This window comes from Petromyzon marinus, chromosome 5 (genome assembly GCF_048934315.1).
Source record: "Petromyzon marinus isolate PM22_M1 ecotype Great Lakes invasive population chromosome 5, UKy_Petmar_22M1.pri1.0, whole genome shotgun sequence".
Taxonomy (NCBI): Eukaryota; Metazoa; Chordata; class Hyperoartia; order Petromyzontiformes; family Petromyzontidae; genus Petromyzon; species Petromyzon marinus.
The window spans coordinates 21,141,393-21,156,003 of NC_133671.1; the positions used below are offsets into that span (position 1 = coordinate 21,141,393).

Genomic DNA, 14,611 nt, shown 5'->3' on the forward strand with positions numbered 1-14,611 from the left:
AATTACTCTGAACCCAGTTGCCTCCGTCTACGGTTATGGACATTTCATTTGCGTAATGGCTCTTAATATCTAATCCAGGCAATGGAAGGACATTGATTTTTTTTGTACATATATATACAACAGCACTCTGAAGCACACCGCATCACTCACACCCCATGTGTTATGTAGCCGAGTTCTGTTTGGCCAGTCCTCACTGCTGTGCTTTGCCTCGCTTCTCCGACAATCAGGACCTACACAAGGTAAACAGAAACTCCACTGCGGTAGCCTCTTAGAACTTGCTCCCTCTGTCTTCCCTCCGTCTAGACGTAGGTGATTATATCCCCCGCGGCGTCTTGCTGGATGGGATATAATGCACGTGTCGATTTTGCCCCGTCTGCGAGAGTTTTGCTGATTTAGTGACCGCAGTTTCCTCCTATTCTGCCCGACGTTGGAAAAAAATATCTCCCAGCGTGTAGAGTACCTCGCGTAGCGCACTGGGCAACGTGTGCTCACTTCTTATAGCGCACGCTGGATTTTAAAATTGGACGGGCGGCGGGGCGTCGCTCACCGTGGTTGGGCGTGCCGTGCGCGCGTGGTTGTGTTGTCCCGCCAGGAGGCGAAGCTGACGGATCAGCTGCCGCTCATCATCGTGTGCGACCGCTTCGACTTCGTCCACGACTTGGTCCTCTACCTGTACCGCAACAACCTGCAGAAGTACATTGAGATCTACGTGCAGAAGGTGCGCCCTTTGCTGTACAGGCCGGCGTGTAACGCGCGTGCTCGTGTTTCTGTGTTCCTGTAACGACAGTAATAATATAATGGCGACTTGCGTAACGCACACCAAATTTCGCGCGAGTGGGCAAACATACGGACACGACTCGGGAGGTGCGTTTTGCGTTACACCCTCAGGCTTTTGTGTGAATTTACTGTTTTCTTAAATATATCGTTGCATGCTAAACATCCATATTGAATTAATATTAACATAGGTATATATATAGATATTAATCTTGTGTTTTGGAGAAATATACTATTGGGATACCTATGAGATTGTTCAAAAACACATTTAACCTGATAGATTTTCTATGCAGTCATTTTTGGGTGATTTGAGACCATTAACGGATCACTTTTGAAAACCCAGTTTAACAATGGCTGTTCGAAAACCCAGGATCTCGGTGTTATCCGCTAAATGCTAGGGCATGGTATTTATCCACCTGAGCTCCCTTGGAAGAGGATTTTTTATTTATTGGTAATTTCTCTTGAGAATAAAAAAAATCATTTTCTTTGGCATGCAACTGACATTCTTTGCAGATCGTTTCAAAATTATGTCCCCTGTGGGTGAATGAGGCCGTTTTTTTTAATGTGACTTCACAAGCGGTTGTGACGTCATCTTTCGGACGCTATTCCAGCACAATGCGGTGTGCATTGTTCAGCTGCAGCAGTTCCCAAATGAAAACGTCTTCATGCATCACATGACGTTAATAAAAAGCGTTGGAGGGAGGAAGCAAATGGGGAATTACTAAAACAACTGCACCTGACCGTGACTTTTGTGAAGCTGCACTTTTCGGTCATCCTGTGTGTGTGTGTGCGCGTGTGTGCATTGTTCAGGTGTGGGGAGCGGTGGTGTAACCGTTAGAGCACTGTGTTACGAACCCGATGGCCCAAGTTAGTTTTCCACTCACGGCCAACAATCGCTGACAATTATCTTGACTGGTACCTGGTGCGGTGTAAACATCGACCACTCGGGAAACAAAGGGGGCTGGGCGTGGTGCTGTCCACCGACACCCCCACGTGTGCCGTTACTTCATAGGTGCTCCCAAACAGCACTTGCCTGCAACAGTCTGATAAAAGCTTATACGGTGCGGGGGGTTCTTTGTCCTTGGTTCAGGTGAACCCGAGCCGTCTGCCCGTGGTTATCGGAGGGCTGCTGGACGTCGACTGCTCCGAGGACATCATCAAGAACCTCATCATGGTGGTGCGGGGCCAGTTCTCCACGGACGAGCTCGTGGCCGAGGTTGAGAAGAGAAACAGGTGCGCGGTTTCACTCGCGGCCGACTCGTTTCTCACCCTCCCCAGGGTCGTTTATAGTTTCCCTGGCATTGAATTAAGCTGTTGCGGTTTTCCACTTTATAATGTTAGAGACCTGTAAGTGCCTTGTAATATGTTTGCATGTATATGCGTACTTTTAAAGTTAAATGACAGTACAGTCTGTTCTATAAAAGCAGTGTTGTGTTCCTGAAGAATACCGCGTTATGAAGAAATCTCGTTATAATGAATAATATAGGGTAAAGCATCGTCTGCTATAACACGTGAGATGCGTATGCAGGCTGAATAAAGACTGAGGCGCGTGGGTAGCATCTAGAAGCGATGCTTTGCCGAGACAGCCGTGCAACCACTTATTCCTACTCGCGTGATGTAGTTCTGCTCACTCAATCGCTTTATATATTCGCTTTATGAAAACACATTATAGGAGAATGGACTGTAACTGAGATCTCAAATGAATGCTATCCATCGGTGAGCAGAGTTTAATTCCCAGTCGTGGTTAATGTCGGTTCGAGTGATATGCTGTTGTAACTTTCTGAACCGCCCATACTGGGCATCTGTGAAAAAGAGCTTCATAGCTTATCGGATTCCTCCAGGCTAAATAAAGATTCTGATATCTGAACCGATCCTAGGTGCCTCTTTCACCAACCGGCCAACCAGCGTGGTGAAGTATGGTCAAACAGCATTAATGACTGACAGCGTGGGGAATTTTTTTTTAATATATATTCTTGGATTGGAAGCTGTAAAAAATTCACGATTAAGGAGAATACCCCCCTCCACTCAATATGCACCTGCAGTGTGAGCCACCTGTTTGACCTCTGTTGTGACGCCACGTTGTGGTGCAGGCTGAAGCTGCTGCTGCCCTGGCTGGAGTCGCGCATCCACGAGGGCTGCGACGAGCCGGCGACGCACAACGCCCTCGCCAAGATCTACATCGACAGCAACAACAACCCCGAGCGCTTCCTGCGCGAGAACCCCTTCTACGACAGCCGCGTGGTCGGCAAGTACTGCGAGAAGCGCGACCCGCACCTCGCCTGCGTCGCCTACGAGCGCGGCACCTGCGACCGCGAGCTCATCAACGTACGTGGTTTGCGCGTGTTACGCGTGTGTGTGTGTGTGTATGCACGTGGCCACCGACACCAGTGACGATTATCTGAACCCGGTCTTGGAGCTTCTCCAAGGTCGACATGGCTTCGAATGAGTACCTTGTGCGCTGTGTAAACATCACCACTGGGGAGAGAAATGCGACCGGGTGTGGCGCTAGCCCGGTTTTTCTCGGTGCCCGCTAACAGCACTATCCCCAAAAGTCTGTTAAACCTATACGGGGTATATTTGTCTTCATTGTGACGTAGGTTGTGGGCATAAAACGACAGATCGATTTTAAAACCGATTCTTAGGCTCGCAATCCATGCCCTGAATATTCCATGTGAGAATTCTGTTTTTTTGCAAATGTTATGCTGTTCCTGCCATGGTGGAATGGTTAGCACACTGGCCTTGGGAATCCCGGAGGTGCATGTGAATCTTAACTCCACCCCCCCCCCTTAATCGCCTCTGTCCATCCAGCAGTATAAATGAGTGCGCCACAGTCGATCACCAGGTCACACGTGGTGGGATAAAGTGCGAGTTCTCCTACCCCTTGCAAGATGTCTGGCCAGCGTGGAAGAGTAGGCCAAGTACCAGCTTAGAGGGGCTCTCTAGATCTCCCTGTAGTGGAAGCCCTTTCCACAAGCAGTGGTGTGAGCGAGCATTTGCAAGGCTGCATCCTTACATTTAGGCTAATTGAACGTAACGGTACGAATGAGATTAATTACGACAATACACACACGAGATGCTAAAATCGAAACAATGTTGCTTGCCTTGAATGGTGACCCTGAAATACTTTAATGGGGTCATGATGAATCTTTGTGTCCCAGTACTTTGTGTGGTGATGCATGTCACGATGGTGTCGGGTATTGACATTCAAATGTGTATGACGGGTTGCCAGATTTTATCCGAGCGTGGCTCATGAGCTGGCGTGCGGGTTGCTTGCACCTCAGAGACTGTTTGTGGGACTGCGTGTTTGGATGAACGAGGTTGAGGCTATGATTAGCTCTAATCCTAACGCCAGTGCTGAAAAGTTGCCTTAATCCCGTTTTACAATTTAACCTCTTATTCACCTCACAGGGTTGCCTAACCTCGGCTTTGCCTTAGGAACATCGCTATGTTGTGGATTTTATTCCCAACTGTTTATTTTTAACGATTCATTGGTGTGATTCAGCCCAAAATTATAAAAACTATATTATAATGCCACTCCACTGCTAAATGAAGGCCTTCCCATATCCTATGCTAGGTCATGGGGTTTATTTGATCGTAGTTCTGGCATGCTTGCCAAAGCAGCGAGCGTACGAAGGGAGTGCCCACGGCACGGCTGGTTGAGATTATCACTTGCCGCTGATGCTACCCGTCGGGGCTGGGAATCGATTTCCGGCCGCCGGCTTCGTGGCGCAAGCGCGCAAACCAACGCACACCGCTGCTCCTTCGTACCCGCCACCACGAAACCAACCTGTCGATCAGGCCACGAGTTTCTAGCTGTCGCCTTTAGACCATGGTCGTCCCGCCTGTACCCTGACGGTCCGGTGCCATTCGGTGCTGCCTCCCGCTGATGGTTGACAGGTGTGCAACGAGAACTCGCTGTTCAAGAGCGAGGCGCGCTACCTGGTTCGGCGTAAAGACCCGGACCTGTGGGCCGAGGTGCTCCAGGAGTCCAATCCCTTCCGGCGGCAGCTCATTGATCAGGTTTGCCCCGCGCCGCCACGCCACACACCACCACCACCACCCACCCCCATTGCTCCGTGCGCCCACTGGCGTATGGTCGCACCTTCGGTGGCCGCAGGGGGGGAGGGGTCACACCAACTCTGCTCTACGAATGCTGGATCGACCCCCCCCCCCCCCACACTGACAATGGCTCAACCCCCCCCCCCCCCCCCACTGCGCACACACACCCCAATGTGCTTAGTGTGTTTGCGCTAAATGTGATCGCCGTTCGTTGTCGCCCCCCCATTGAGTTGCGTCTGTGTGATCACAGCAGCAACAACAACAACAACTGCCGTTTGCCACTTAGTGGCGGAGACATTACCAGGGCGCTTGTGCCACGCTGGGCGCGCACGCACGGTGTCCCTCGCTTGGATTCATTTGTGTGTGCTCACAATGCCGATGGGGCCACCCCCATGGCTCCGCTACTGTGCTCCGATCAGGTGGTGCAGACCGCCCTGTCTGAAACGCAAGATCCGGAGGAGGTGTCTGTCACCGTCAAGTCCTTCATGACGGCCGACCTGCCCAACGAGCTGATCGAGCTCCTGGAGAAGATTGTGCTCGACAATTCCGTGTTCAGCGAGCACCGGTTCGTGCCGACCTTGTCCAAGGCGGCGGGGTGGGGGTGGCAGGGAGGGGTTGGTGCGAAAGCTTCGAGCCGAGAGTCGTGGACTAATGGTGACGTGTGATGCACAAGAGGAGCAGTTTCGTGGTGATCGTTGCCAACAATCTGTCACCGACAAATGGTTGTTGTACCGGTTTCTGTTGGGTATCTGTTGAGTAAAAAAAAGTAAGTTTCCCATGAGTGGACAAATTTGATCGCTGCTGCCCCCTAGTGGGCAACTGGAATAGCAACTTCTCATCTGGTCATTGAGAGGTCACGTGACTACGCAAGGTTGCATGCCACAAACCAATCGGTGTTCATGAAACGCAAGTAATGTGTGTTATAATGCATAACTTTACAGATGCATTTCTAAAAGAATTTCCCTTCAAATCTTGAGGCCAATGCTGTAAAGTCACATCGGCTAATGCTGCCCGTTTAAGGGCAGGAAGAGATTTACAGTGGCACATATTCCTCTGCATTGAAAACGGATTTTAAATTTGGTGTCCTCTGGTCGTATGTAAACAAGTAACGCTTTGTTGTTATTATTTGCAACACCTTCAGAAACCTGCAGAACCTCCTGATCCTGACGGCCATCAAGGCTGACCGCTCGCGCGTCATGGAGTACATCAACCGCCTGGACAACTATGATGCTCCCGACATCGCCAACATCGCCATCAGCAGCGAGCTCTACGAGGAGGCCTTTGCCATCTTCCGCAAGTTTGACGTCAACACCTCCGCCGTGCAGGTGCGGCGGTGTCGGCGTCTGTGTGTGTGCTTGTGTACATGTGGGGAGTGGTAGTGCAGCGGTTTAGCGCGCTGCATTACGAACCTGGGGACCCGAGTTCGATTCCTGCTCAAGGCCAACATGAGTGACGAATATCTGGACTGGTCCTGGGCCTCCCCTAGGTAAATTCAGCCTAGTACCTTGTGCGGTGTGTAAATCTAGCCACTGGGGAAACAAAGGCAGTCGGGCATGGTGCTCGCCACCTACCCCCTCGTGTGCAGTGCCGGCCAACATAGGTGCTCACTAACAGCACTTGCCCCAACAGTCTGTAAAGGCTAGATGGGAGATCTTTATTATTGTACATGTGCGCAGCGGTTGTGGCACAGTGGAGAGCACAGGTGGTGAAGTTGCAGGTCACGTGTCCTCAGTGCATTTAGCATGGCACGCATTCACTTTTAATAGAGCATGGTGGCAGTCGTTGCAATTGTGCATTTGCACATATATTTATACCTTTATTCATACTTCATTTTTATTTTTTGTAACTGCAAAGTGCCATTTTTTAATGTAAGCAGAATTATTTATAACCGGATTAATGTGGATTTTCCTGATGTCCCTTAACGTACAATGTTACTACTGCAGCAATTGTTGCAGTAGTTTGAGCCCTTGGGCCAGAGTGGAAACTTATGGCACCAGTGGTGACAGAGCTTTAATGATACCAATCGTTTCTATATACAGGGTACTTAAAAAATAATGTTAACACTTCTGAGAATTTGCAACAATACCACAACAAATGTGCCTCCGGGCTCTGGAGACCACCTGGAGAAGATTCCAGGCGTGTGTTGACAATGATGGCGAACAAGTGGAGACTCTTTGACTTTTTGAAGTTATTAACATACATTTGTTATCATGTTACAGTATATTATCTATTCTTTTTACATAAAAAACGATTGTGCCATTTAAATGTTACAAAAATTATGATGCGCCCTGTATAGAGGGTGGCGACATGGCCTCGTGGTAGCGCCTTCGTCACACTTTGCAGGAAGTTAAATACCCCGTTTAAACTTTGTGATAACCAGAGGTACTTGCCCACTCGCTCAGGTGCTGATTGACCACATCGGTAACCTGGACCGCGCCTACGAGTTCGCGGAGCGCTGCAACGAGCCGGCGGTCTGGTCCCAGCTGGCGCGCGCACAGCTGCAGAAGGGCCTCATCAAGGAGGCCGTGGACTCGTACATCAAGGCCGATGACCCGTCGGCATACATGGACGTCGTGCAGGCGGCCAACCAGAGTGGTCCGTCTGCCAAACCGCACATTGTCGACCCCCTGTGACTCTTATTTATGTTGGGTGCCACAGTGGCAAGAATGTTGACTACCTTGCATGGCTCGGTCCATAAGCCAGGGCCAGATATTTTACTGGTCGGTACCATCGGAGGTGACAACTTTACTGATTCCAATTTCTTTGTGGCCAATAACAGTGAATAAATAATGTGATAACCATTGCAAATGAGTGGGTTATAACATAATTTGAAGTTATTGGCCATATAAATTGTTTGTTGTTGTTGTAATGTTCTGTCCTGCCCCTACTGGACATCTATGAAAACGAGCTTTTTAGCTCATCGTATTCCTCCAGGATAAATACATATTTAGATTCTTATTCATAAATCTGTATGACTGGGATTTTTGTTACCCGTAGATGGTTCCAGTTTTTGCTTTGACTGGCCCATGTAAAAGTGTTTTCCGCTGTCTTTAAAAACACCTTGGAACAATCTGTTAGTCATACTCGTTCCTTTCCCCCTCTCATCTCCCTCTGCTCCCTTCCACTTACACTGTGCGTGCTTGCGCAGATGACTGGGAGGACCTGGTGAAGTACCTGCAGATGGCGCGCAAGAAGGCGCGTGAATCGTACGTGGAGACGGAGCTCATATTCGCGCTCGCCAAGACCAACCGTCTGGCCGAGCTGGAGGAGTTCATCAGCGGGCCCAACAACGCGCACATCCAGCAGGTGCGAGCAACTCTACCAAATACCATTCTTTAATTGCAAGAAGACAGCAACAACAACCACCATTCGCCACTAAGTGGCGGTGACGTCACCACGACGCTTGTGCCAGGCTATGTGCACCTTGAGGCCACGTGAAGTGTCGAACGCCCGCTGACAGGAGTTGACGGGGCAGACCCAGATGCCACAGGTCGACTGACTGAGACGACTGGCTGATGCACCACCTGTGCCCCCTACTGTGCCAGAAGACAGAACCCACAACACAAACAACCCTCCTTGATGCATATGGATCATTCTCTGCTACGAAAACATAAGCTTTAAGTTGACGCTTGTCTTGTAGATAACTCGGCTGCCTGACGCCCTGTGTTGTCTGACACGACTTTGAAGCAGCATTATGGCACTGCAGTGATGTTACTCCGATACAATTGCTTGTGTGTTGACCACGATAAAATGTTTTATTATTGTTAACGAAGCCCCAAGCTTGTATTGGACAGCCCAAGACCCAGCCTATATGCATGTACACAAGGTACATGTTATGTAATTTATTATTTTCTATTGCTACGTGACTTTACCGAAAGAACCAAAGAATAATTCCTGCCGTCACGAAAGCGCCAAATCAAGTTTAAGAGAATTGTTTTTGGATGTGCATATTCCTTTAAATGAAGACCACATGACAGCCCATGGCTCAATAGAAATGGGACCACCTGAGGTGGGAAAACATCAGTGGAACTGATCTCTTTATATGCCGAATTGTAGTGAATTATACTTATTTGAAACGGTCGTTACAAATTAATTGCCTTTTAATTGAAATTGTGGAAGGAATTCTGTAGCGCTACATTGTTCCAACATTAGGTGGAACAAACAAGCAAAATGTCCTTGACTTATATAATACTGCCAATTTGATCATTTAAGCATCCTTCTCCCTGTTCGGAAATGGTGAAGGGAAGGGGGGAATAACAACCTCAAAATAAAAAAACCCCTACAGCCCAGCTGCAACAAATGTGTGCCTCCACTTGAGGAGCGACGGAGATCGAAGGGAACGTTGCATTGCTCACGATGACCGTTAGAGGCGCAGTCGTTACTCCACCGCTGCTACTACAGAGCCCCCTCTGTGTTTGCGACCACGTGGCCGCAGGTGGGAGACCGATGCTACGACGAGAAAATGTACGACGCGGCCAAGCTCCTCTACAACAACGTGTCCAACTTCGGGCGGCTGGCCTCCACGCTGGTGCTGCTCGGGGAGTACCAGGCGGCCGTGGATAGTGCACGCAAGGCCAACTCCACGCGCACTTGGAAGGAGGTAGGGTGGTGGTGCTCTGGCCTGCCTCTGCATTGCCTGCTGCTTGTGCGTTGCGATTGTTGTCGCCTGTCAAGAGATGAGGAGAAGAAAGCGGACCCTGCCCGTCCGATGCCTTCTGTGATGCACCCCCAGCCCGTTTTGAAGCAGACTAAAAATTAAAAGCTTGGCATAGTTTCGAAATAAAAATTCCTTCAGTTTTCCTCAAGATGAAAATGAAAGCTGAGGTTTATTTGGTTATTAAACCTGTTTGTGATTTACATCTGGTTTAAAATAGCTTAAACATTTCTAAGGACAAAAGCAGGTAACCATTTGGCGTAGCGGTGCACGCCTGTAATCCAGAGCTTTAAAGGCAAGGGTTTGATGAATGCATGGATTAGTAAAACCCACTGGACTACACGATGGCCAGGAGATAGCAGGACAGCAAGTGGGTTCTTGAACCCATCTGTGTTTACTTTAGTGTTGTCGCCTCATATGCCCGGTGAAAATTTCCAGGTATTCTAATTTCCTTCCATGCGTAAAACAGTAATTAAATAGGAATAGGTCACCGATCCCATTTCAGATCCCTAATGCAGGTCTTGTGCCTTTGAGCATTTCCTGGATTACGTTATAATGATCATTATTCATGAGAAATAAATTGGTCCAACATTACAACGGTATGAGACCGAATTCCTTTTTCCATTGATAACTTGTCCTTCCACACCTTGCTATGTCTTCCGTGCATTGCCATCGTTCTGACGCACGTGTGTGTGCGCTTGTGTGTGTACGCGCGTGTGCGCGTGCGTCGACACTTGTCCCCCCCAGGTGTGCTTCAGCTGCGTGGACGGGCGCGAGTTCCGCCTCGCGCAGATGTGCGGCCTGCACATCGTAGTACACGCCGACGAGCTGGAGGAGCTGATCAACTACTACCAGGCAAGGATTCCCATCCGCGCACTCGGCGGTGTCAATCTCGGCGTCGGTCACGAGAAAAATCCCCGTCGGCACAGGGAAGGGTCACGGGAAGGCCTTCCCCCGAAACAAACGGATGGGGGCTGGACAGCGTTGCACGTGGAAAATGTGGTGGTCACCCGTAACTTGCACACAAAAGGCTTTGATGGGAGCTATGCCCTCCTGCCCTGTTTGTAACCACGCCTTGACGTGTTATTATTATATCTAGCAGATAAGGGCGGGTACCTGTTTTAATGTCCTCAGAAACTTGTGGAAATTTCACATACCAATGGTGAGCATGAGTTAAACCTTTAGAACAACTACTGCTAACGTCCCACAAACTTGTAGTCATTTTATACGCCCCCTGCCCCCCTATTATTATTTGTATATAATTGCACCTACTACAATTTTTCTCCTCCTACACTCTCAAGTTCATCGTTTGCTTAAGGCCTGCACAAACATTTTCTTTCCGCTTGGACGCCGGACGATTTACATTGTAACCTATAAAAATGTTATGTTCCGTGCACATTCGCGCACACGTACACGCAGGACCGCGGCTACTTCGAGGAGTTGATCTCCTTGCTGGAGGCCGCGCTGGGCCTGGAGCGCGCTCACATGGGCATGTTCACAGAGCTCGCCATCCTCTACTCCAAGTTCAAGCCGCAGAAGATGCGTGAGCATCTCGAGCTATTCTGGTCCCGCGTCAACATCCCCAAGGTTCGTGCGTATGTATGTTTGTGTGTACGTTGAACTTTAGCACCGTTCGTAGCCAGCCGCGCTAATCGGAGGTGCGGGGGAAGTACAATAAACTGAATGCAACAAAAACGGTGCTTGCTCAGCCGACGATTCGGGGGAGAGCGTGCGACGTTTTCCCAACGTGGCATGAAATTGGGCCGCATTTGCAATTTGTACTTTATTCTAACTTGCTTAACTTCTTTCTCTGCTTTGCACTTCCATCTTTTTTTGTAGTGTTGTTGTAACTCGCTGACCCACCCCAACTGGGACATCTGTGAAAAAAGGAGCTTCATAGCTCATCGGATTCCTCCTGGATAAATACATATTCTGATTGACAGTGGTGTAGCGTTTGGAAGTGCACCGAGTTCATAGTTTGAGCCCCGATTTGCCAGAGATTGTCCCAAAAAATATGTCATTTTGTTTTTCACTGAATTCGACTCATTCCAGCGACGGGAATAACTCAAATTGTATTGACATGCGATGAACGCTGCTTACAGGGCTTAAAAAGATGTTCCTCTCTTCTGGATAGTGATACCAATTTTCGATGTAGCCACTGGAATGCACTAACTTACCAGATTGTTCACTTCGCCTTGCTACAGACATCTCCTTGAATCTTGTTTCTCTCTTTTTGGCTGTGTGTTGAATTATTGCGTGCGTGTGCCCGCCCGCGTGTGCCCGCCCACCCGCGTGTGTACGTCTGCGATTTCTCCCCACCGCGTTTGCCCGCCTGCAGGTGCTGCGAGCCGCAGAACAGGCGCACCTGTGGGGCGAGCTGGTGTTCCTGTATGACAAGTACGAGGAGTTTGACAACGCCATCCTCACGATGATGAACCACCCCACCGACGCGTGGAAGGAGAGCCAGTTCAAGGACATCATCACCAAGGTGGGGAAGGGCACCAGCGGACCAGTCCGCCAAATCCACCGCGATCTTTGAGTTGAACCGCACTGCCGAATCTCAACGAACCGGTCGCACTGCAAGCCCCGTCTCGTGTTTAACCACGTCTCCTGGGGTCGCTGAATGCCAGGATGGAAAGATCTAACGACCGGAGCGTTTGGTTTCAAGGCCCGTTTATCAGTTGTTTGAATGAAATGAGCTAGACCTATCATTTGGGTTACTGTTTAAATCACCTTAAACATCTTTTGTGTATAGATTTTTTAAATATGATTTTTGTTCGTAGCAAGTTTTTAGAGCGAACAATTTGCACAAGTCCACAGCTAAAGGTACAAGATATGATAACACCTTGAACATTAACACGAACGTGCTTTAAAAATGCTGACGTTTCCCGTGTCGACGTTGGCCATCTTCCCCACATCACACGGTTCTAACACCGCCGCTCAGTCGACGCGGAGGAACCGATGTTGAGTGGCACTCGCCACCATGGCTTTGCGTGCCGGTACCGTCGCCGTGGCATTGGCGTCTCCGTGTCCTGACTCGTTGGTTTGCACGTCCGGCGGCAGGTGGCCAACGTGGAGCTCTACTACAAAGCGACGCACTTCTACCTGGAGTACAGGCCACTGCTGCTCAACGACCTGCTCTTGGTGCTGTCGCCGCGTCTTGACCACACGCGCTCCGTCGCCTACTTCAGCAAGGTGCGTGGTGCGGCTGCTCGGCCACCTGGGGGTGGTGGGTGTGTTGTGGTGGGCAGCGGCGCTAGTAAATGTCTATGGCTGTACGTGCGAGTCTGTCCTGCAAGTTGATGTGGCATTCGCGTCATTTTAAAAGTGGGAAGAAATGTGTATTTTGGGGGGTTTTAGAGCCTCCATAAGATTTAATTGTTTCAACAAAAAAGTCCCCCGTGTAGACTTTGAATTATCTACAGTGTAGCATAACTTCAGGATCCTGCACCCAGGTTTTGGAGCGTTGTGTATTTACACAACACAAAACGGAAGTCAACGTGAGGGTTCATCTTGCTCGCCCCACGTCGCGTATAGACTGTCGGTTGTCTTGTCTCTCGCTCAACGATGGCTCGCTGCCATCGTCCCGCAGGTGAACCAGTTGCCGCTGGTCAAGCCATACCTGCGCTCGGTGCAAAACCACAACAACAAGGCTGTGAACGAGGCCCTTAACAACCTGCTCATAGAGGAGGAGGACTACCAGGTAAAGCGGCCACATTCACGCACCTGGTCCCATTCACCTGTATCACCCATGTCTCTCTCCGTGCCCCGTGAAAGTGATTTGTAATGTGTAAGTTGAACTATTTGCATTGTACATAGCCACCCGTGCCAGTCGGAGGTACGGGAGTGAAGGACAACAGACTAAACACAAAAAAGCAGTTCTAAAGAAATGTTTTCAATCTAGATTTGTGCACATTTTTCACGAATGTTACATTCAGGCTAATGGCATGAACGCGAGACTTTAAAAACCAAACGGAGAAAATGAGAAGGGAAACCAATCGGACAATAAAAAAATGAAATGAGAGAGAAAAATTCTTAATCGAATCATGACCCCCCCCGCCCCTCCCTGAATCGTGACAATGGAATCAAAGGGGTCGAGGGGTTGGTGAATCGTCTTTACATGCCTAGTAAATTAAAAGTTCACACCCAAATGTGTCTACATTGAGGTTTATGTACTGTACTATCTACCTGGCAACCTGTGTTCGATTCCTGACTGTGTAGAATATCAGTGGCAAATTATAGCTCAACTCGCCTAAAAATTCGTGTTCGTTGTTGTGACACGTAAATATCAGCACTGGCGAGAGACGAAGGTAGTCATGTGTGGTGCTCGCCTAGCCACACCATGATGGACGTTCGCTACCGACGCCTGGCCTCAACACTCCGGTCTCCTCTGTCTCTGCCTCTGCGATGTTGCCGTGCCCGACTTGCCACGCTCAGGGCCTGCGTGCGTCGATCGACGCGTACGACAACTTCGACAACATCAGCCTGGCTCAGCGCCTGGAGAAACACGAACTCATCGAGTTCCGCCGCATCGCCGCCTACCTCTACAAGGGCAACAACCGCTGGAAGCAGAGCGTCGACCTGTGCAAGAAGGACCGCCTCTACAAGGTGCTGCTGCGCGTGCCTTCTGCGATTCCCGCAGGATTGTGGGGTGTTGAGGTTGTGCGCAAGGCTTTCGATGGCCGGTTGCCGCTAGTGCCTGAGAAGAGCACGTACAGCGTTACTTTGGATGTGTGTGTGTGTGGGGAGCACTGGTGTAGCGGTTAGCGCGCTGCACTATGAACCCAGCGACCCGAGTTCCGTGCGCCCGTGCCGCGGCCCATAGGTTCTCGATAACAACACTTGCCCCAATAGCCTGTGTGGTAATATGGGGGATATTTATCTTTGTAGGTGTGTGTGTGGAGGAGTTTTAAAGTGCGTGTGTTTAACACGTAGGCTTTCGCGACCAATATTATTCATAATAAAGGTTTTTGGGTTAGATCGCGTTATTTATAAATGTGTCGGAACCCTCCACCACCCGACACTGCCAAACAGTATAAAATGTCACGTTTACATAAGACAAATAGTTCACTACATTAGCCCACCGGTGTGTTGAGTGAATCAACATCATTTAAAATTTGAGTA

At 49.5% G+C, this 14,611-nt stretch overlaps 1 protein-coding gene across 2 annotated transcripts in view; it reads left to right on the forward strand.

Moving 5' to 3' along the window:
* The window catches only part of LOC116939229 (clathrin heavy chain 1), a 43,973-nt gene that overhangs the window by 22,337 nt on the left and 7,025 nt on the right, over positions 1-14,611 (forward strand). For both annotated transcript variants that reach the window (XM_032947378.2, XM_032947381.2), the window contains exons 15-29: positions 593-718; positions 1,865-2,007; positions 2,865-3,099; positions 4,672-4,794; positions 5,253-5,398; positions 5,975-6,158; positions 7,236-7,428; positions 7,982-8,139; positions 9,269-9,433; positions 10,235-10,342; positions 10,907-11,074; positions 11,826-11,975; positions 12,551-12,682; positions 13,080-13,190; positions 13,925-14,095. In XM_032947378.2, the coding sequence (XP_032803269.1) occupies positions 593-718; positions 1,865-2,007; positions 2,865-3,099; positions 4,672-4,794; positions 5,253-5,398; positions 5,975-6,158; positions 7,236-7,428; positions 7,982-8,139; positions 9,269-9,433; positions 10,235-10,342; positions 10,907-11,074; positions 11,826-11,975; positions 12,551-12,682; positions 13,080-13,190; positions 13,925-14,095 (2,313 nt within the window). The remainder of the gene's footprint in view (positions 1-592; positions 719-1,864; positions 2,008-2,864; positions 3,100-4,671; positions 4,795-5,252; positions 5,399-5,974; positions 6,159-7,235; positions 7,429-7,981; positions 8,140-9,268; positions 9,434-10,234; positions 10,343-10,906; positions 11,075-11,825; positions 11,976-12,550; positions 12,683-13,079; positions 13,191-13,924; positions 14,096-14,611) is intronic.